We start from the raw sequence: 21,751 nt of genomic DNA on the forward strand, positions 1-21,751 counted from the left end.
CGTATATGATGTATCTATCAATTTGAATGAATATTTTGTTTTAGTAAAAAAAAAAATAGTTAGTTGTTAGAAGTCACATGTGAGATAATTTGGACATGGTCATAATTTATAAGCAGAGACAATTTTTATCTGATAAGCCGATTTTGTAGAATCGAGTTCGGCATAATTCTCAATTTTAACATGATATCAAAGCTTCTCCAAAATTTGTTTAACCGCCTACTATCAAGTTTGCACTATCAAGCCAACCTTCATTTATATTCACACTCTAAATTCAATAGTACTGAGTATTGAGAGGTGTTAAGAAGTCTCACATCCAATGTGAGATGGTCTGAACCTAAAATAATATAAGCGCAACATTAGTAAGTTTGGTTATGCTGCTTTCGCCTTCACTATCACTCATTTGTGTCGTAAAATTGAACCTAAAATTTTCAGAATGATCAACAAACATAAGAGATTCAAAAAAAAAAAATACAAACACATAAAAGAGTATAAACATCAAATAAATATGAAAATAGTGATGAGCGAACTTATCTTAAAACTAGCAATCAAAATTGATGATATCTGGACTGGGCAATGGGCTTAAGGACATATCCAGTAAGCCCAATTAATATAAGAAGGAGGATAAGCCCAAATCAAGCAAACCCTAAATATCCATTAGGCGACAAGTGGCCAAGGCGTGGCTAACAACAGCGTGGCAACGCCCAGAAGGGTAATCCCGTATCGTATAAATATCTTCTTCTTCCCAGTGTTAACGGATTGACTTGAAAAGGAAGAAATTAACTTCTCATAACCGCCATAGCTTGGAGACCAAGGTTACTATCCCTGTTTTCACGCTGTACCACCGAAGAAGGTGCTGAAGACCGAATTTCTAGGAACCTTAGCTTGGAGAAGAAGACTTAGCGGCCTATAAATAGTTCCACACCTTCATTTGTAAAGGGATCTGGATCTGACTTATAAAATTCCCAGGGTTGTTGGGATTAAACCAAGTGTAATCACACCATTTAATCAATAATACAACCCCCTTTTGAGTTTTACCAGAACAATATCCATGAATTTCTTTAAAATAATTTGTAAAATATCCATTTCCTGAACCCCTTTTCCAGTACAATTATGTTCTAAATGAAGGGATCTGGATCTGACTTATAAAATTCCCAGGGTTGTTGGGATTAAACCAAGTGTAATCACACCATTTAATCAATAATACAACCCCCTTTTGAGTTTTACCAGAACAATATCCATGAATTTCTTTAAAATAATTTGTAAAATATCCATTTCCTGAACCCCTTTTCTAGTACAATTATGTTCTAAATGAAGGTTTTGGAACTCTTTGAAGTTTGAACTATGCAAGCCAAAAAGGAAGGAATCATCTTTACTGATTGAAGGGCAAAAAAGAAACAAAAAGAAGACTTAGCGGCCTATAAATAGTTCCACACCTTCATTTGTAAAGGGATCTGGATCTGACTTATAAAAGGAACCTTAGCTTGGAGAAGAAGACTTAGCGGCCTATAAATAGTTCCACACCTTCATTTGTAAAGGGATCTGGATCTGACTTATAAAATTCCCAGGGTTGTTGGGATTAAACCAAGTGTAATCACACCATTTAATCAATAATACAACCCCCTTTTGAGTTTTACCAGAACAATATCCATGAATTTCTTTAAAATAATTTGTAAAATATCCATTTCCTGAACCCCTTTTCCAGTACAATTATGTTCTAAATGAAGGTTTTGGAACTCTTTGAAGTTTGAACTATGCAAGCCAAAAAGGAAGGAATCATCTTTACTGATTGAAGGGCAAAAAAGAAACAAAAAGAATAATCTGCCCCCATGCAGGATCGAACTACAGACCTCCAGTTTACAAGACTGGCGCTCTACCACTGAGCTATAGGGGCAGATGTTGTTTGATTTCAATATACTTTATTTGTACTTTAACACTAAAGAATTTTGACAACATCTAAGAGAGTAAATTTTGGTTTTTATTTATTTATTTATCTAAATATTCAGTCTCACTAATTTAGACCTTGAAAATTTAGACATTTTTGTCTCACGCATCAATTAGGACATTTAATCACTCTCATCTATTTTCTTAAATATCATTGTAGCACTGACACTTCTGATCGAAGACGTGTCTGGTGTTTGACACGTGTCAGTATCTGACACCTATATAATACTGACACACGTGATTAAATGAATGAATCTTATTGATGTCAACGTGTCCGTATCAGTGTTGTGTCCGTGTGTCCGGTTTTCATTTCTGTTTTCGTGCTTCATAGTTCTTGTATTGTGAATCAAGTAACTTTATTGATCATCCAATGTACTACAGCTCATACAACAAGACCTTTGGACAAATTTATTACATGATCCATGATTAAAACAAACACACAAACATTAAAAACTTTGCAATAAACTGCATAGAACCATGAACAACAAAACCAAAATAATTAATAAAACAACAAATGATCAATTAGTTAGTAGTAGTACTAGGAGGAATAACACTGCTAACAAAAAAATCCTCATCAACATTATCATCATGGCAGCACTGAAAAGTAGTTAGCACATGCATATTCCGGCGACACTCGGGGCAAGTGAGTCTATCAGGTATCCTCCCCATTGAATGTGAGAACTCAAATCTACAACAAGGATTTGCAACTGAATGAAGTTTCCCATAATGTTCCTTAAAAGCTGTTTCAAACCCATCCTTTTCAGCATGTTCTTTCCACATAAGATCATACTCAGACAAAGTTTGTAAACCAGTTGCAGCATGTCCATTCACTACAATCTGTGACCCTCTTGCTAGAACAATCCATCCGCCTTGTTTATCATAGCTAAGAAGCTTCTTGATTTCTTGCATAACGATATCATTTTCATCGACTTGTTTCAGTTGGATTTTGGAGAATAGCATACTTTGGAGACGTGTCCAGAAGAACCATATCATGCTTTGTTCTGACCAGCTGTGAGTGTAGAGATTTTCGCGGATTATGGTGTCAGATACTCTTTGTACTTGATCTCGCTTGTTGCTTTTTCCTACGTATACCATCTCCAGCGGTGTCTTTGTCACCTGTGCTACTTTTCGGGCTTCTTTCACAAATCTCCTTATCCAATCGGGGTCATCTCCTCCGTATAAGAAAATGTATTTTCCTTCCTTAATCTGTGGAATCAAAATTTAAAATATTGATTAGTTTCAAAATAGTATATGTAATAGGGGAATTTATTGCCTGCAATCATAACGCAGTTGCATATCGTCTATGTTTCGAATTTGCATTTTGGACTATCTTGCAAAGTCTAAACAATCATTGACCAGACTTTATTTATCTCCTGACCGAACTTTGGATTACCAGGCCACTTAGGAAATGGATGGTTACGAGTATTAGAAGCTTACCCAATTCAATATTTCCGAGTCAATGCCATCCACAAGCAATTCAAGTCTCCAAGTCTCATCCTTCCAAAGAGTTTCTTCTTTATAACTTGTAAAAGGAAAAGCAGCACTTCCCCAAATCCACATCATGTGAATAGCATTAGGGCAAGCAACCCTCCCTAGAGGATCCAAAACCACAAGAATCGGCTTATTCTTGTATTTCCATTCACTCTGTATGAACCAAACCACTGCCTTGCTTATCAGTGAAGGATGATACACTGAATACCAAGGCATACTCTCTCTTAGATGCTCAAATTGGATTTGCTTTTGGTCTGTCCATTCAGAAGTTTGATCCACAATCGGGATCCAAACTAGTTCATATCGGTTTTCCTGTCTCGGTGCATGTGCCTTTGATTCGTTATAGATTTGTTCGAGTATTAGAAGCTCGTCGGTCGAGAACTCTAGGCCTGAAAATAGAAGTAGCACATTCTTCCTTCTCAGTGCCTCAAGACTAGCCTGTTTGTTTGCATTAATTAATCATATATTAGTATTAGTATCAACTAGTAATGCATCATTTAGGTATTATTAGTGTTAGAAAAGCAAACCCTTTTCTTCGTAACACCATCGTATAGAGGCAAAATGTCATCATGTGAATAAATTAAAGCCTTGATGATCTTCATGTTGTCAGTGTGTGGTGTCGAAAATAAATCGCGTAACATTCCATAAGCTTCAGCATCCATCTTTTTCTCTGCATTCATTGACCATCTTAAATTAGAACATTGCTTAGATGGATGAATCGACGAGCGATAAGCATGATTAGCTTTTAAATTAGATTATGTTGACAATCGCGCATGATTCAATTGCCATATATGAATCTCATCACTTCTCATGCATGAACTATATGTATGTGCGCCCGCTGCGCGCACGTGTGCAGATGTAAGTACAGTTCCAATTGAACATAAAATTTAAGTGGCCTACCAATGTGTTTGTGGCAGCTATCCAGTTGCTTTCTGAGATGTTCGACTATACTTCTGAGCTTGAAAGCCAATGTTGAAAGCTCCCAAGCATCATTCGAGGTGAAGATCCTGAAACCATATTGATCATCTGTCATATTAAACTATGCTATTTAGCAGCTAGGTATAATGAATGATACTTGTAACTTTGTTTATAAGACCATAACAAAATTTAAAATCCTTATCTTTAGTCTAAAGGTGTGTAACAAACATAAAAATATTGAGAAATGACCGGAAAAACATACTCGTAACCAAGTGTAGTGAGGCTTGTAATCTGAGCTGCACAAGCGACAATACTTCTAATACACCAGTAGGAAGCTATTGGTATATGATTATAAGCACTTGTGTAGGCTGATACATCTTGTGCAATGTATTGAGTTGGCAGATCATTGAACTCTATAACACACTTGGTGACCTCCAATATGACATTTACTAGTTCATTAAGCGTATCAAATCGTGGTTTTAGCGAGCTCGAATGCTCCATGATGCCAGGTAACTGCTTAAGAATTGCCATTGATTTTGCAAGTTGGTTTGTGTCGTGAATATGAGCAAGAAGCCAAAATTCACCATAGTTAAGAGCAAATGCAGCTAAGGCTAGGACTAACTTAACATCCCATTTGTAGATTGTAAGCATCTCAAATATTGAAACTGTTGTTGAGTGTGCATCTACACCAGAAAGAATCTTGTAGGATATCTGAAATTTCATGTTGCCTTTGTATAGTTAATTTGTTATATTGATGAAAAAACATAAATGCAGATGATGTTCTAGCAACAAAAATTTTAATCGTTTACGCAATTTTTTATCACCTCGCAAGAAATTCGATCAATCTTAACAGACAAAGCCTCCAGCATGTTTGTGTAGGCAGGAAGGTGATTTCTGTCTTCAACTTGTTCAACATGTGAAAGTTCACCCTGAAAGAAACTACAAGTTAATCACATGATATATGAAATGATATATGAAAATCACATACAAATATGGACATGCATTAAATAGAGAGTAAATCAACAATTTAGTCCTTAAAATTATACGGGTCAGTAAATTTAGTCTCTCAAATTTACGTAAATGATAAGGATCAGCCAAACCACAACTCTATACCACTTGTTGGGGAGTCCGAGGGAGTGTTAGGAGAAATAACTAGTCAATGCTTCAGGACCACAAGAAAGGGGGACGCCACATCTCTACCCAAAATCTTTAGCCATTAAGGGCCCGTTTGGATTGACTCATTTTGAGCTTATGCGAAACAGCTTATACCAATAAATAAGCTTTTATGTATTATTATAAGCTTGTCAAGATAGTTTATGGAGGAAAAAAATAGCTTATGAAGACAACTTAATTATGTATTAACATAAAAACATATTTATTTGCATAAGCTATTTTTTATAAGGCATTAGGTCCATAAGCGATGTGGGACTTAATCAGTCACACATGAAATCCAACAGATAGCAAACTATACTTAAAAATTAAAGTTACTATAATATTTAGCCATTAGAATCATACCATTGAAGCATGTTCAGAACTTCTGAGGGTGGAAAGTCTAAGAATATCTTCAACAATCTGAAGAAGTGGCTTAACATCATAATCAAGTCCCTCAGGATTATGATCTGATACTATTTTTTTCACCAAAATGCTATCATCAGATATTGCATTTGCTGGCATCATTTTTCCACCTTTCATTAGTTGTTGCATAGCACCTAACTTGCCAATACTAGTCATTTTGATTAACAAAAGGAAAAACAAAAAGAAAGTGAAGAATGTTAATGATGGTGAAGTTCTATTTTCAAATGGAATGTGATAGGTGTACATATAATAGCTAGAAAGGAATAAAGTTTAACTGAATCAACTTCCTTTCTTTCACCATAATTAAGTTCTTGGAATATTAAGTGGAAGAAAGTTACAAGCTTCTATTTTCTATATTTTAATTTCTTCACTTTAGTATGTACCAAATCTAATCAACAACTCTTGCAGGGACAAAACAATAAAGTTGCAATATAGATTATCAAATTATGCTGCAAGGCTTTTGGATTTTAAATTGTTCTGATCTCATGTCCACGACATTATTTTTCTAAAATATTGTCCGTTTTGAGTTTTGTAAGTCTTCATGATTTTGTCTTTAGTTAAAAGACACTTCTCAAGATAAGTGTAGGTATTTATAAACTATACTTAGGCCCAAGGTTTTAAATTGCGGTCCGCATCCGCAATTGCGGCCGCAGTATTGCTGATGCATTAGTCACCGCAATTGCGGTGTGAACCGCATCGTAACCGCATCACAACCGCATCGGAAGCGGCATCAGATGTTTTCGGCGATATTCGTTCAAATTTTCTCACCAAAAAATAAAATTTATGAACTTCAATCCTAATTTGTGTCAAATTAATGAAAAAACTTACTTTTAACAATCTCTCAACCGTGTATTTTTAAATACATTCAAATTATTGTTTATGGAATAAACAAAGACTATGCAATGATGTATAAATAATTTAGTTACATAGTAGTTTCATTTTATATAGCTTGTGAAATTTCAAAATGATTCACACCGCAACAACCACATTGCGCGTTGTAGCAACCGCAATGACCGCATTCGCAACAACCGCATCCGCGACCGCAATTTAAAACCTTGCTTAGGCCCTAGCCTCCGCTTTCGAGCAAATGTGAGATTTTTTGGTGTTAAAGGGTTTGTTAGTCCTTGTACATGACTAATGACCTCGACTACCATGTAGCGCCAATGTTCCAATTTCAAGTTTGCTGCACTGTTTTTTTTAAAGTATTGTCCGCTTTAGATATTCTGCGTAAACTCTCACGGTTTGTCCTTAATTAAAAGATGTCTCTGTGGTTACTAGAGTATGGGTGTTTAGCCTTGATTTACAAGCAATGTAAAACTTTTTTTTTTGTGACAAAATCTTGTCTACCTGCTTTCTTACATTTTTTTACAAGCTTCATTGTTCACAAAATGAGGGACAAGTGTAATATTCAATTCGCGGTAATATACAGGAATTGTGTTGAAGATTGTGTGATAATACTTTTTTTACTTGCAACTTCAGTTTAGAATATTTATGCCATAATCTAAAATAGAAAGGACAAAAAGATCACGCTTGCACTTTTAATAAAATATGAATATTAATCCCCATATTATGGATGTTTATGGGTTTATGGTGTTCCGTTTAATCTAGTGACTTAAATCAATTCAACCTGAACTTTAATCAAATTTAAATTTTTTTTAACAGCAAATATATTATTAATAATAATTAGATCTTCGCACAAGACGGACAGAAATCAGTAAGAGAAACTACAAAATAAAAGCGTAGTATATATTAATCGAATTTGAACTAACCCATTCAAACTTAAAATATAGTTTGGTAACAAGTTTTTTATTCTAATTAAACCAATAAAGTTAGAAACTCAATCTGTTTTAAAAAATATTAAAATATTAAATTTGCATTATATTTGAAGTGACATTTAATGTAAATTCAAGTGTTTAACTTTTAAATAGTAAAATATATTCTAAATTTTGAAATTTTCATAAAATAAAATATATCTTTATGGTAAATTCTACGAGTAATTTGAAAGTGGTCTAATACTTAAAAAATATTTAAAATTCTAGCGATGACATACATCATTGTTTGAAATAGTTAACGAGCATCTTCATTTTTACAAATGTGAGAGGTGTGTAATTCAAGCTTCTTGCAAGGGAGGAAATTGTAATTTACTCTAAAAATTTACTAGAGTTTGGATTTTAAAATTTTTAGAAACTAAATCATCCCAAAAATTGTTGTAGAATAGAATCTATACTTGTCTCAAGAAAAAAAATTATGACCAAAAAATATTTAAAGCTTGTTTAATCTTTTATTTTTATTTTTTTGGTAGAAAAGAGATACAACAAAAAAATATATACAATTAGTTAGTTTAGGGTTTTTTTTTTTTGTTTTTAGCCTTCTACCATTCATTCATTGTTACCTTGTGAACTCTACTCTTCCTTCAAACCTGTCAGAACGGCACTCAAATGTTGCCTGTCTTCCTCCCTGATGAACTTATCACTGAAGTTTTATCATTACTTCCGGTAAGATCTCTGATGCGACTTAAGTGCATATGTAAATCATGGAAAACCCTAATCTCCGACGATCCCACATTCGTCAACCTACACCTTAAGCAGTCTGCAAGAAACAAGCACGTGGCAATATTCTCAAACACAAACAATCATAAGTTAAGGGTAGTTTCACATGTCCCCATGCATCGTTTATTGGAGAATACATCCCTCACCATCGCCAACGACCCTTACTTCGACGAACATGGATACATCTGTCCCGTTGGTTCCTACAATGGATTGCTCTGCTTATTGACCTTTAATAATGCAGAGTACTGGTTTTAAGTAAAGAGACATATCTTCAATTGCTTCCCCCTCGGGGCTTTTATAAAGTGCCGGTTGTTCGGCCAAATCTTTTTGTGTTGATGGACTCCCTTTGCTTTTCTCATGATTTCAATGGAAAGGATTTAATTATATGGCAGATGAAACAATTTGGAGTTCAAGAGTCATGGATTCAATTCCTCAAAATTAGTTATCACACTCTTCGAATTGTTTATAATGTTCGTTTGCAATCAACCTTGTTCCCATTATATCTTTCTGGGAATGGCGATACATTGATATTGACGTCGAATGTAGGTGATCAAGCAATTCTCTATAATTTGAGAGATAATACGGTAGAAAAAACTCGAATTACCAATAAAGTAACGTTGTTTCTTTCCAAGGATTATGTTGAAAGCTTGGTTTCAACTTGTTTAAAGTAAGTTTCTTTTTGATGATTAACAATTTATGCCAACATTGTCTTGTTGATCTTCGGGGGGAACACAATAATAGTTTGCTAATTATGTTGTTTTTGCTGCATTTTGAAAAGTGGAGGAAAGTATTTGATAAGATGAATATGGTTACACCAACAGATTATGAATCAAGTTTTGCCATACAAATTTGAAGTTTGCCTTGGAGAAGTTTGCATACAGTTTTTTGTTTCTACTAAAGTTTTGGTGTTATATACTATTTATTCTATTATATTTTCATAAATTTTGTTGTGTTTTGAACTTTTGTTTTGAAAAATTTAAAAATGCTTAGTTATATCTAATTGTTCATGTCACTATCTAATGATATTTAGCCCTTGACGTACGAATGATCTTTAGCCCTTGACGTACGAATGATCTTTGAATGTGAATCTAGGCTGAAAACAGGCTTTGATTCAATTCAAAACAATCCTTGATTTGAATCATTCTCTTAAATAACAAAATGTTGGTTTTTATGCATTTGATTTGAATTTATTAATAAGATGAAGATTGATTATAATCTAGAGAGTTGGACACGTCTTTGATTTGAAACAAACTGAAAGAAAAACAGAATTTAGTGTAAAATGGATCAATTGATTCATGCAAAAGTCAAAGACATTTTATATGAATGTATTGTCCTGTATGTTTTTTCCCTTACGCAAATTCTTCTAAGTTGAAGTCTTTCAAACTTAGGTCTAGTTCATATCTTCCCTTTGTAGGTAGCCCTTCAAGTTGTGACACAATGTTTCTTGTCCAGTGTCCTCACAGTCTATGAAATTATCCAATAAGATGCTTGAAACGTCTCCTAAATTCTGAACCGTTTCAATCTTTAGGGCATAGCCTCTTCAAACTAGACTTTACAACTCAAAGAAGATTAGTGGTGTTTATATAATGAACTGATAATGACTTGATTTGCAAAACATATATAAACTAATTTGCTCTCCTTAATAAGGTTTAGTTGTAAAGTTTCTACTTCCTGGGTGTATTTTCAGTTATTATATGCAAAATTTTATAAGGAATTTGAAAATCAGCTAGATTTCAAAATATATATAGTTCAATAACGTATTTGAAAGATAAAGGACAAGCGCGTAAAATACTCACAAAAATTCAAATTCAAACAGCAAGTCAAGATTAGAGCGAACAATTTTTGACGGTTTTTAAATGACAGTTGTCCTACACAACTATACATGCCTTATATATATGCACCGGCGATCACTCCTCGTTAGTCGTAGGCATCACATTCCCGCTAGTTTCTGCCTAGTTCGTCCTCGAACCACATCGTACCTGGAGAGGTCTAATGTGATACCATTTGTAACATTCCAGTCTGCGTTAAGAATTGTTGATTGTCCTCACAAATCAACACGTGTTTTTTCAGTGTGCTTTGTACTAAAAAAGCACACTTTCTATGAACTTCCCAGAAAGTCACTCTTCTCTCATTGTCTATACATATGCCTTGTGCACCGGTTATCACTTTCGCCCTCGTTAGTCGTAGGCCTCACACACACGTCGTCACTACCCAAGCACGAGATAGGGATGCCAGTTTGATCTGTAAATGGGGATTTCCGTAGAGATTGCCCCATTCAGGGACCCGAAGACAGAGAATTTTTCACCAAATAAGGTTTAGGGGTGGGTTGGGATTTTATCCCTCACCCCGCAGAGTCTCTGTACCCGAACACTTTATTAAAATAGCATTCATATGTGTATATTTAAGTAAAGTACTTTATATGTCATATTTATTTATATTTTCACACAATTTGTGCATAAATTTATTTTTATGTGATATTTATTATTGTCACAAGTCACAAGACCCACAATAATATTGTCTTAATTTTTTATTTGTTTTAAGATTTAACTATTTTTGACAACTATAACCTTGATTAAAAATAATTAAAATTTAATAATTTTTTAATGTTGATGGATCCCCGCGGGAACTGTGGGAATCTACGGGGATGGAGATTGAGGTAGAATACTCTACAAAGTGGAGAATGGGAACATGGATGGAGATTATTTTAAATGGTGGAAAATTGTGTGGTAAAGTATTCTCCGCTCATTCCCCGCCCTGTTGACATTCATAGACGACATTGTTATGTTATATGACAAAACTTTCCTTGATAACGAATGTGTGTATAAGTACACACAAAAAAAAGTGTGTCTAATTACTTATTTGTTCTTATATCTATATTGAACACACATCATAAATTGCATGTGTCACCTTTGTATAGTCCAATATTATGTTTCTTGATCCCATAATATAATTAGTAACAAATAATATCTCACATTGATTTAGTTCGGTGTGGCCACACATCTTGCAGTCGTATTCTATCACGAGGACTACATATGAGGGGAAAAATTTCATCTAGGTCACTCTCGTCCCTCATTATGATTTGTGGATCGGAGTAGCCATTAACCAACTTTATAGTCATCCTCTTACGGGCAATAACGTTTGAACGACAACTGAACACTCAACTCCACATCTAGGGTCCATATAATGGCTTCATATTGAATAATGTTATACACCATTATCATTGAGAATATCTAATGACACTTACATAACAAATTATGTAGTATTCTCATGGTGGGTCAATAAAGTCTCTATATTTTACTATTCTCGTTTTAATAAATATGATCTAACCTCTCAAATCGTCAAAACAACTGTTGATATATTTTTTTTGATAGCTCTAAACTGTTGATTTTTATCGGTTATATAATAAGTTTTTGTTCGCTTTTTCCAATTTTCTAACCAGTTCAATTGCATAACGAATTATAAATAATGCTGAGATGACATTGCCATGTAGGATTATAAATAATAATTTATTTTTAAAATGGGATTATATTATATTTTAAAATGTTTTTCTTTTATTAAAATTATGAAAAACCCAGAAAATTAATGTGTTCATCATCATCTCCATACATTCTCATCATCTTCATATGTTCATCGTCATCCTTAACCCAAAATTAATTTCTTCTCAAATACATCTACAAATAGTATCAACAGAAGAAGAATTTTTCGTTTGGGACAAGAAATTGAAGAGGATGTCATCATTGGGTACATGAAATAGATATGAGTTTGTTTAACTCGTTTCTATCGTATGGATTTTATTAAATAGATATGGGTACATGAGAGATCTTATTCTATCATGAAAATGATGTCACCAATGATGGAATGAATTTGGAAGATCTGAGTACATGAAACATATCTGGGTAAAGAGAGAGTTGGATCTCTTATTAATATATCTGAATTACTTTTGAAGATGAACATTCTTACATTTTTATTTTTTTTTATTTTTAAAAATTAAGATTTTTATATAAAATATTTTTGCAAAAAAAAAAAAAATAGAAGAAAAAAAAGACATGATTGTACATGTTTTAAAGATAAATGACTTATATATTACAAATAAAAAATAAATAATCAAAGTGTTACAAATAAAAAAGATAAAGAACGATGTAATTTTAAAAAAAAAAAAAAATTGGACTTTTAGTTTAAGCCCAATTCATTTTTTTCTTTTAAATTGAGGTCAAACCTTTCTCTTTTACCAAAAATAAACAAACATCCATTTTAAGTGCAACAAAAACTTGAAACCCTAAGAGATAATACACAAAACTCACCTTCTCCCACAACCAAATTGCCCCCGCCGCCTCAACTCAACCGCCAAAGAAAGCGCAGAATCGATAGAAAGTTAACAAAGTCAAGGGGCGCGATTATGCGTTTCCGGTGCCATTTCCGGTAAGATCGCCGTTCTTGCCATAGGCAACACACACCAACGATCTATTTGGGTCGCAGCTGTTCAGATCTACACTTCCTGGTACGTACATGCAATATCTCTAGTTTTTTTCTTTTTCTCTTATTCATCTCCTTTTGATTTTATTTTGAATTTTTTTTAATGGATTTGGATCTCTTCTTTATGGAATTGGTGTGTGGAACGGTTTAGATTGTGTAATTTGAACGTTTGGGTTTCAACTACTTGTCGACCTTATTTGGGAGAAAGAATGATGGGAAAGGAGAGAGTGGTGAAGTGAAAATAATGGAGAAAGAGGAGACAAATTGAGAGAGAATTACGTGAGAGATTATTGAGAGAAAGAATGTTGGGAAAAGAGGAAGAAGTGAAGGAAGAAAAATGGTGAAAAAGGAGTGAGAGAATTAGACGTGAGAGAGTAATTAATTTTATGGAGAGTAGAGATTTTTAGGAGATACAATTGTATTAAGCAAACAAAGCAAAAGTCAACCAAAAAAATTTGGCCTTAAATATAAACAAAAGTTATCAAAGTCAAGTTTAATGCTATTATTCCAAAAGTACTCTTATAAATTGTTGAGTTCCGATGCAAATTTAAGGTCATTTTAGGAATTGTAATGCAAATTTAAGGCCATTTTAGGAATTGTAATGGAAATTTTACATGAAATCAAGACAAAAAAAAAAGTAACTTCTTAATTAGTGTGCAAATTCCTTACATCGCGCCACCAAATCTCTTTATTCATAAGAGATAGATACTAAAGTTTCTTTTACTAAATCTATCTCTCTTATCATGAAAGAGAAAATGAGATTGAAAAATAAGTGTTAGGCTTAAATGTATACTCTTGTCGGTCCTTAATATAAGAGAAACTTTATTTTTCAGATTCATTGAGAAATTAATGTATCTAGTCCATATTATAGATTAGATGCATTAAAGATCAACCTTGAAATTTTTCAAATGTAAAAGATCAAATTGAAACCTAAAATAATAGTAAGGGTTTAATGGACCAAATATACAATTAAGTTTAAATCTTTCTATGCTGGGTCCATATAATTAACCAACTAGGCATAATTAGGGAATTTCCATATGTTCATTGCTTAAGGTTGGGTTTAATTCATCTTTACAAAATCAACTTGTAAGGTGATGAATGACATTCTTTAAAAAATATAGTCATACTTTATCTTTAGTTAGTGCGGCGGGATTTGATTTTTTCAATACATCCCCTCACGCCCAGGTCTATTGGGCTTCGTGCATGGATATAAATGTTGGGTGACTCAAGATGATAACTCTTATATCATATTAGAATTGAAAATTGTAAAGTTATTGATTGATAATATACAACCATTAATATGTTTTATATATGCTACTCTAACCTAATGGGCCGAGTACAGATTACTAATAAAAGATTACTCATAATAATAGAATATTTTCTATTTATTTATAACACTCTCACTCAAGCTGGTGAATAAATATTAATCTCAAATTCTTTGACTAAGTGTTGCCTTAACATTTGTTGCTCATCTTCATCATCATCTCTTACAATAATGTCGTCCACATACAACAATAACAATGTGACTCCTTGTGACTCAGAGTGTTTGACAAATAGAGTATGGTCTCTTCGTCTTTGTTTGAAGGCTAAACTTGCCATAACTTCGGTGAATCTTCCAAACCAAGCTCGCAGTGATTGCTTTACTCATATAAAGCTTTTTTTTAACTTGCACACGCTGTTGGCGGCAATATCTACACGATATCCAGTGGGTACATCCATGTAGATCTCTTCTTCAAGTTCTCCATCAAGAAAGACATTTTTTACATCAAATTGCTCCAAGTACCAATTGTAATTAGTTGCTAAAGATAATATCACGTTGACAATATTCATTTTTGCAACTGGAGTAAATGTCTCTGAATAATCTATTCCATAAGTCTGAATGAACCCTTTAGCTACCAATCTTGCCTTGTACCTCTCAATAGATCCATCAGCCTTATGATGTTAATAGCATCGCTATAGCTGCATAGCGTAGCGGCAGACCCCTCCCTGCTATGCTACAGGTTCGCTTTCTGCTATTTAGAGAAGCAGAAATAGTGGCCGCTATTTGCTGCTGAATAGCGTTTTCGTAGCGGATCCATGGCGGAATCTGGCCGCTATTGCCTTTTGGGGGGAAAATTGATGAGAACCTTAAAGCTCTGTTTGGATTGATGAAATATAATGGAATGGAGCAGAGCGGAATAGAGTGGAATGAAATGGAGCGGAATGAAATAAATCTTTCATGCCATTGTTTGGATATTTTAAAAAGGAGAGGAACAAAATTGAAGGTAAGTGGTGGTATGGGATGAAATTCATTCCATCCTATTCCGTTCAATTCCATGATTATTTTTCAAATCCAAACAATGGAACATTATTCATTTCCATTCCATCTCATTCCATCTATCCAAATATAACCTAATTTTTGGCAATAAATCATAAAGTTAGGGGTATTTTAGGCTTTTTTGCACCCCTTTGGTGCCCTAAGTTCTCATATCCCTAAGTTCTCATATCACATGATTACTTTTCTTTGTCGGTCGTTTCTTCTTTCAATGTTTTTCAAATACTTCAATGCTCTTCTCCTCTTCTCCTTCAACGCTCGCTTTGAAAGTATGCTTTTACATAGTTTTTTTTGGATACAAAAGGGGGCCTAAGCCCGCTTTTACATAGTTTTAGAATTTGTCATTAATATTGTAAAAAAAAAAAAAAGAATTTGTCATTAATGGCTTGCCAGTTTGTTTACTTTTAGAACTTGCTTATGCTTTACTTTGATGGGATGTCATTTTGAGTACTTCTAGAACTTAATGGAATGTTATTTAGTCTTTTATTTAGAACCTATTTTGATGTTAAATGACAATATTTAGTATAATTATTAAGTATGAAAGTTTCTTTAATTTCGTGTATTTTCTATATTTTAGTATTTATGTAGTTGGAATTTATGTTTAATTTGTACATGGATTTTTGGTCTTCACAATAGCGGCCATCCCGCTACCCGTTATACCGCTATAGCATTTTTTGGGGTCGGCGCTACGCGATGCTATCTGAGATTAAAATGAATATGTATACTCATTTGCACCCTACGAGTTTCTTTCCATTTGGCAGAGAAACCAATTCCCAAGTATTGTTCTTATCAAGTGCTTGCATTTTCCAATCCATGGCATGTGAGGAAGGCTTTGAGTATGTGATAACTGTTCTTTGGATGTCAACGGGGCGGAGAATGAGCGGGGAGTACTTTACCATGAAATTCCCCACCATTTAAAAAGATCTCCATCCCCGTCCCCATTCCCGCTTCGAAGAGTATTCTACCTGTATCCCCACCCCACAATTACTGTGGGGATTCATCAACATTAAAAAATTATCAAATTCTTATTATTTTCAATTTGTAAAAAAAGTTTAATCTTAAAACAAATAAAAAAATAAGGCAATATTGTGAGTCTTGTTAGTTATGATAATAATAAATATCACAAAAAAATAAATTTATGCATATATTGTATGAAAATATAAATAAATGTGACATATAAAGTACTTAATAGAGTGTTTGGGGATGGAGTCTTCACGGGGCGGGGGATAAAATTTCATCACCATCCCCAAACCTCCTTCGGGGAAACTTTTTCCTCCATCCCCATCTTTGCGGGGGAAAATTCCCCATCTTCGGGTCCCCAAACAGGACAATCTCCATTCGGATCCCTATTTACATAACAAATTAACATCCCTAAAGTGTTGGTGCAGGTTCTAGTATCTTTCTTATGGGCAATTGGGAGAGGTGAATCTTTAGAGTGTATTGGTGTTATTTCTCTGGATTTTGGTTTTTATGTTTTATCAGGTTGGATTATGGTTCCCTTTGTAAGGTTGAGCTAGGTTTTGGTACTTGAGCACGAGAAAATTCAAAAATTTAATCACTAGAGTTTGAAGGGTCGAGGAAAGTTACCTCATGTAATGTTGAATCGGACTCATGGATATGAGTAGATTCAGGAATGGTCTTCTTTTTCCTTGTGTATACTGAATTCTTCCCACACCTTACATCAACACCAACACCAACATTTCCATCTTTTTTAGAATCAATTTCTTGTTGCTAGGACAAGGTGAATATGTGGAAAAGTGTGTGGGTATGGGTGTCATGTGGTCAGTGGCTCCAGAATCGAGTATCCAATATTGGTTATAAGGTTTATCTGAAGCATTAAATCCAAAAGAAAATTGAGACTTACCAAGAGAAAGTGGAAACAGAAACATACCTGAATATGCAAGAGAAGAAGTAACTGTTGTTGGTGTCTCCAATTCAGTAAGAAAATATTTCAACCTCTTTATTTCATCATGGTTGAGTGGGAACAAATCCTTGTTTGACATATTGACTAATGCCATGTGACTGTTAATAAGGAGAACACAAATAGCAATCCAACTCCAAATTCGTGTGTCTGTTTATTGAAACTGCAATGCAGTGGGAAAAAAATCTGAACAGTGATTTTGTTACTATTTGCTGAAATTGCAATGAAGGTAGTAGGAAATTTTATTGCAATGAAGGCAGAAGGAACAAATACGCATAAAGGCAGCTACGGTTTTTTATTGATAATATACAACCACTAATATGTTTTATATAGGCTAGTGGGCTGAGTGGGCTGAATACAGATTACTAATAAAAGATTACTCATAATAATAGAATATTTACTGTTTATTTGCAAAATGTTATGAAGACCCAACTCTCAATTATAAAATGGTATCGGAGCCTCTCCAAGGGCCACCCGCTATCGGTTCACCCACCATTTATATCCACGCACGCACCAAGCCCAATAGTGCTTGGCATGAGGGGGTGCGTTAAGAAGCCCCAACTCTAAATACCACAATTTTGAATATTAAGAATATTTGTCTTGTCTTGTGTTTCAAAAAAAAAAAAAGAATATTTGTCTTGGACAACTTTACAAACTTATTATGTAACTGGTAAAAACATAAAGTCCTTCCCAATTGCTTGTTCCATAGAATTAACTAACTAGGCAATAATTAGGGAATTTTCATATTTCTATTGCTTGAAAGTTATGTCCTTTTGCAAGTTTTCCATGTCCACCCAGACTTAAGGTGGGTGGCCGATGTTCAAAATGGAAAATATTTTTGCCAAAGTATGTTAATTTATGTGAATATTCCTTGTAACAATTGATTGGATTAACTTTTCTTTTCTCCATCCGTATTTAATTTAGTTTCCTCTTTGATGGGTTTTTGAATCCCTTTCATCAAGCATATATTATTTATGTCTTTGTTCATTTCCCTTTTATTGTGTCCTGTGTTTATGCAGTTAGTACTTGTTTTGCTTCAAAATTCGCCATGTCAAATTTCCCTAGGAGTTTGGTTGCTTCTGATAAATATGAAAGAGTTGGACCAGATTTCTTTGGCTATTATTCATCTGAAGTAGTAAATCTATTGTCACGAGATGAGGATGATTTGCCTGTCGCAACCCAATTATCCGAGCTACCACGAAATAAATGTGGCGTGAGAGGAAATAATTTTGTTAATCACAATTATAATTGTTCCGGGCCATTGTTTAGTAATGGTGTTGGAGCTGGGCTATCAGACATTGAGAAGGACAGATTAAAATCATTGCTCAGACAGAGTGCTGTTACTCTTTCATCAGAAGTTGATGAGGTATGTCATGCATCTTGATCCTGTTGGTTATTAAATGTTGAAATTGTCAGCATGGTAAGTGATAACTACATTTGACATTATGCAAATCATGTGATATTGATGAAGAAGCTTATAACACATGGCCACCTATGCCCCTCTCAGATTTAGATCCCTATGTCTTGAGCACAAAAAAAGTACATGCCATTGATGGAGGATTGAATTTATGCAATTATTGCATGTCAATGTTTGATTTCTAATAAATCAATTATAATGCCTTTTTCATTCAAGTTTATGTCTGTGCTTAGGTGCTTCAATCGGCACACGACATACTTTGCTGTCTTGAGGAGTTAATTTATGGAATTTAGACATGTTGCTGACTGTAAACACAAAATCAGGTGGTGGACCCTGTTTTCACAATGTACCATTTGAAATCCGGGCTAAGAAGTAAAACACAATCCTTGAATCTTGCTAATACGGAATCTGATGATGTACGGCAAGTTCCTTGTAAAAAGCAAAAGGTGTCTTCACCATCTCCTTCAGCTAGGCCAGGCCTTCTTGCAGAAACTAATGATGCCAATCCCCAAAGCAGTAGGAAGGTATACTTTTGATTTAATTTGATTTTATATCTCCTTTGTTTTGATAAAGTAAACACAAAATCATGTTGTGGTTGTGATTCTAATCTAAGTTACAAACAATGTGCATGAAAATGTGCCTAAAATGGCAACAAAATTATTTTAATTCTTCATCCCTTTTTCATAATTTTTAGGTGAGGGGCGATCTTCAGTTCCTATTGGAGAATGATAGTGTGGAGGTTGAAGAGATGGTGAAGAAATATTCTGATGAACTTGATGGAACAGTAATTTTCTTAAACTTCTCCATTCAAAGCTATGATTATCATATTTAATGCATTTCTTTGTTTTACTTGATATATATGAAATTATGTGTGTATCTCTAATTGGCGTTAATGTTTTTCTTGTAGCTAGGGTATATGGAACAACAACTTGAGATGCTTCTTGATGCAGTGATGTCGAAGTGCAGGTATGGTGTTATACTTTTAAGTGGATATAGGCTATTGACGATGTAATGAATTGTTTTCGTTAAAGATATAAGATGTACATTTATAGATAGGTCAATTTATATGGATCAGTATGAGTTGCACAAACTCAAGACCCTGATATAACTTAATGATTAAGATATAAGCTAGAATTAACTGTTTGTTTGAAGTTGAAATTACAAGGATTGTGCTCGCTGATCCAAGGTAAAGTTGCCATCTTCAGCATTTATCTTGGTTGAGATCTTGAAACTTGGAACTACAAGTAGTTTTGTTAGCATATCTGATAAATGATCCCCAACTGTGGCGGTGGGTTGACTGTAAGGTCTAAAGTCTAAACGTCGTAGCTCACCCGACACTAAATTCAGTGCTTTTGGTGGTTGTTGTGTTGGAGACCCAAACTTAAGCCTAAAAAGATTTTCTAGCCTATGTATGATGTTAATCTTTTTTCTCTTTCAAGCTTTTGTTGTCACAGGCAAAGTGTTTTATGTAATAACATGGGATCCTTATTTTGTTTAACATTCTGAGTTTTTGACGTCTATTTACAGGTCAATGACTCTTATTGAGAAACAGCAGCTACAGAGATTAATTCAGAAGCTACCTGCGGGAAATCTTAACCGCGTTGTGGAGATAATTTGTCGCAGTAGGCCAGTACAAGACCAAAGTTGTGACAAAATCTTGGTTGATTTGGAAAAAGAGGTAATACCTTAATTAGGGGCTGAACGTGATTAGTATTTTTATAATTGTTGACTAATTTGATTTGATAATCCATCCCATATTATTTTTTTCCGCAAAATTATCCTATTTGATGTCAGTTTACAATATCAACAAAACAAAAGTATAAATTTTTTTTTTACTACACCCTTAACCATTATAACATTATTAATATCTATTTGTCATATTATTGTAAATTTGTAATTAGTAGTACGATAGAATAAAAAATAATTTTGGAAAGTATACAATATTTTTTTATATAATCTATGGTACTAATTGTATTTCTTAAGTTGTATGTCAATACTTTAAACAACTTATAATATATGGTACTGATTGAGGCATGTCAATTTATTAGCATTATAAACTTCATTATTAACATTATAAGATATGATGCCGATTTTCTGCAGGACAATGCTACACTGTGGAGACTGTATTACTATGTTGAAGCTGTTGAGAAAGCTAAAAGTCTTTCTTGTTGTGAAGAGGCCTAGTTTCAATGGAAGTCATTAAACACCCTAGAACTCACCGATATTTTTCATATCTTCCTAACTGAAAGAGTTGCAGATTTTGTTGTGAAGAGGCCTAGTTTCAATGGAAGTCATTAAACACCCTGGAACTCACCGATATTTTGCATATCTTCCTAACTGAAAGAGTTGCAGTTGCAGATTCTAAAAGTGATGGCCTATATACAATTTGTGATAGCAGGGAGATGAATATCTACGCAATCAGGAGAATTATGCCCCCACGAAACTGTAAATTTTGTATGATCTTAGATTGTTTAGGAAAGTTGATGGTTGTTAGATGTACATTTTCTGTATGCTTTTTCTTCATTTCAAGTTTGAGACTTGCAAATGAAACATAGCTATTCAAAATTCTGAGCGTTAGAGTTACACTAATAGCTTATATGAAAATATAAAAAGATTGATGGATTGGTGAGGTTGCAGCAGGCAAAATGTTATCAAAGATTAAAAAAATAAGTTATTTTCTTTATTCTTAAAATCAAGTATGAAATATGAGTTTTGCTTTCTTTCTCTATAAGCAAATCTCAAGCTTAATTTAAGCACCTATTCACCTTGATATTTTGTGCTTACCTCTTTAATGTTCAGATGAATGGCCATGTCCATGGTGAAAGTCTGGTGCACAAGCTACGAATACTACTATAACGAATACGAATTTTATAAAATCCACCGTTGAATTGAATATTGTATAAATCATCTATAAATTTTTTAAAAAAAAATTGAAAATCATTTGATATGTTATTGAGACCCATTAAGATTAACGGTATTCAATAATCTATCAAATGATTTTCAATTTTTTTAAAATTTTATGGATGATCTATATGATATAAATTTTCGATACTAGGGTGGATTTTGTAAAATTCGTATTTGTTATCATAATATTGATGACTTGTGCACCATGAAAAACTTGTTGGCGTTAGACAAAGCCTCGAATGAATACT

General features: G+C 33.8%; 2 protein-coding genes and 1 non-coding gene across 5 annotated transcripts; 1 reads left to right on the plus strand and 2 right to left on the minus strand.

Annotated features, from left to right (window-relative positions):
• Window positions 1-1,819: 1,819 nt before the first annotated feature.
• On the minus strand, window positions 1,820-1,891 carry TRNAT-UGU. Its single transcript has one exon. It is a non-coding gene; the product is annotated as a tRNA-Thr (tRNA).
• A 386-nt stretch (window positions 1,892-2,277) lies between these two features.
• LOC123891704 (protein SIEVE ELEMENT OCCLUSION B) lies at window positions 2,278-6,155 on the minus strand. The gene is made up of 7 exons (XM_045941609.1): window positions 5,866-6,155; window positions 5,175-5,279; window positions 4,613-5,061; window positions 4,333-4,439; window positions 3,960-4,102; window positions 3,379-3,870; window positions 2,278-3,147 (listed from the first exon to the last, which is right to left on the minus strand). The coding sequence occupies exons 1-7, from the start codon at window positions 6,079-6,081 to the stop codon at window positions 2,464-2,466; spliced, it is 2,196 nt and encodes a 731-aa protein (XP_045797565.1). The 5' UTR covers window positions 6,082-6,155; the 3' UTR covers window positions 2,278-2,463.
• Window positions 6,156-12,693: 6,538 nt separating this feature from the next.
• On the plus strand, window positions 12,694-21,327 carry LOC123889864. Of its 3 annotated transcripts, XM_045939375.1 has the most exons (8): window positions 12,694-12,972; window positions 18,202-18,548; window positions 18,923-19,123; window positions 19,294-19,383; window positions 19,507-19,565; window positions 20,127-20,277; window positions 20,700-20,777; window positions 20,873-21,327. In XM_045939375.1, the coding sequence occupies exons 2-8, from the start codon at window positions 18,231-18,233 to the stop codon at window positions 20,876-20,878; spliced, it is 903 nt and encodes a 300-aa protein (XP_045795331.1). In that variant the 5' UTR covers window positions 12,694-12,972; window positions 18,202-18,230; the 3' UTR covers window positions 20,879-21,327. The 3 variants fall into 3 exon arrangements, with proteins under 3 accessions (XP_045795331.1, XP_045795329.1, XP_045795330.1); XM_045939373.1 differs by having other exon boundaries at window positions 20,700-21,327; XM_045939374.1 differs by lacking the exon at window positions 12,694-12,972 and adding an exon at window positions 15,921-17,199 and having other exon boundaries at window positions 20,700-21,327.
• The last annotated feature ends 424 nt before the right edge of the window (window positions 21,328-21,751 follow it).

The sequence above is a fragment of the Trifolium pratense genome, linkage group LG6 (assembly GCF_020283565.1).
Source record: "Trifolium pratense cultivar HEN17-A07 linkage group LG6, ARS_RC_1.1, whole genome shotgun sequence".
Classification (NCBI taxonomy): Eukaryota; Viridiplantae; Streptophyta; class Magnoliopsida; order Fabales; family Fabaceae; genus Trifolium; species Trifolium pratense.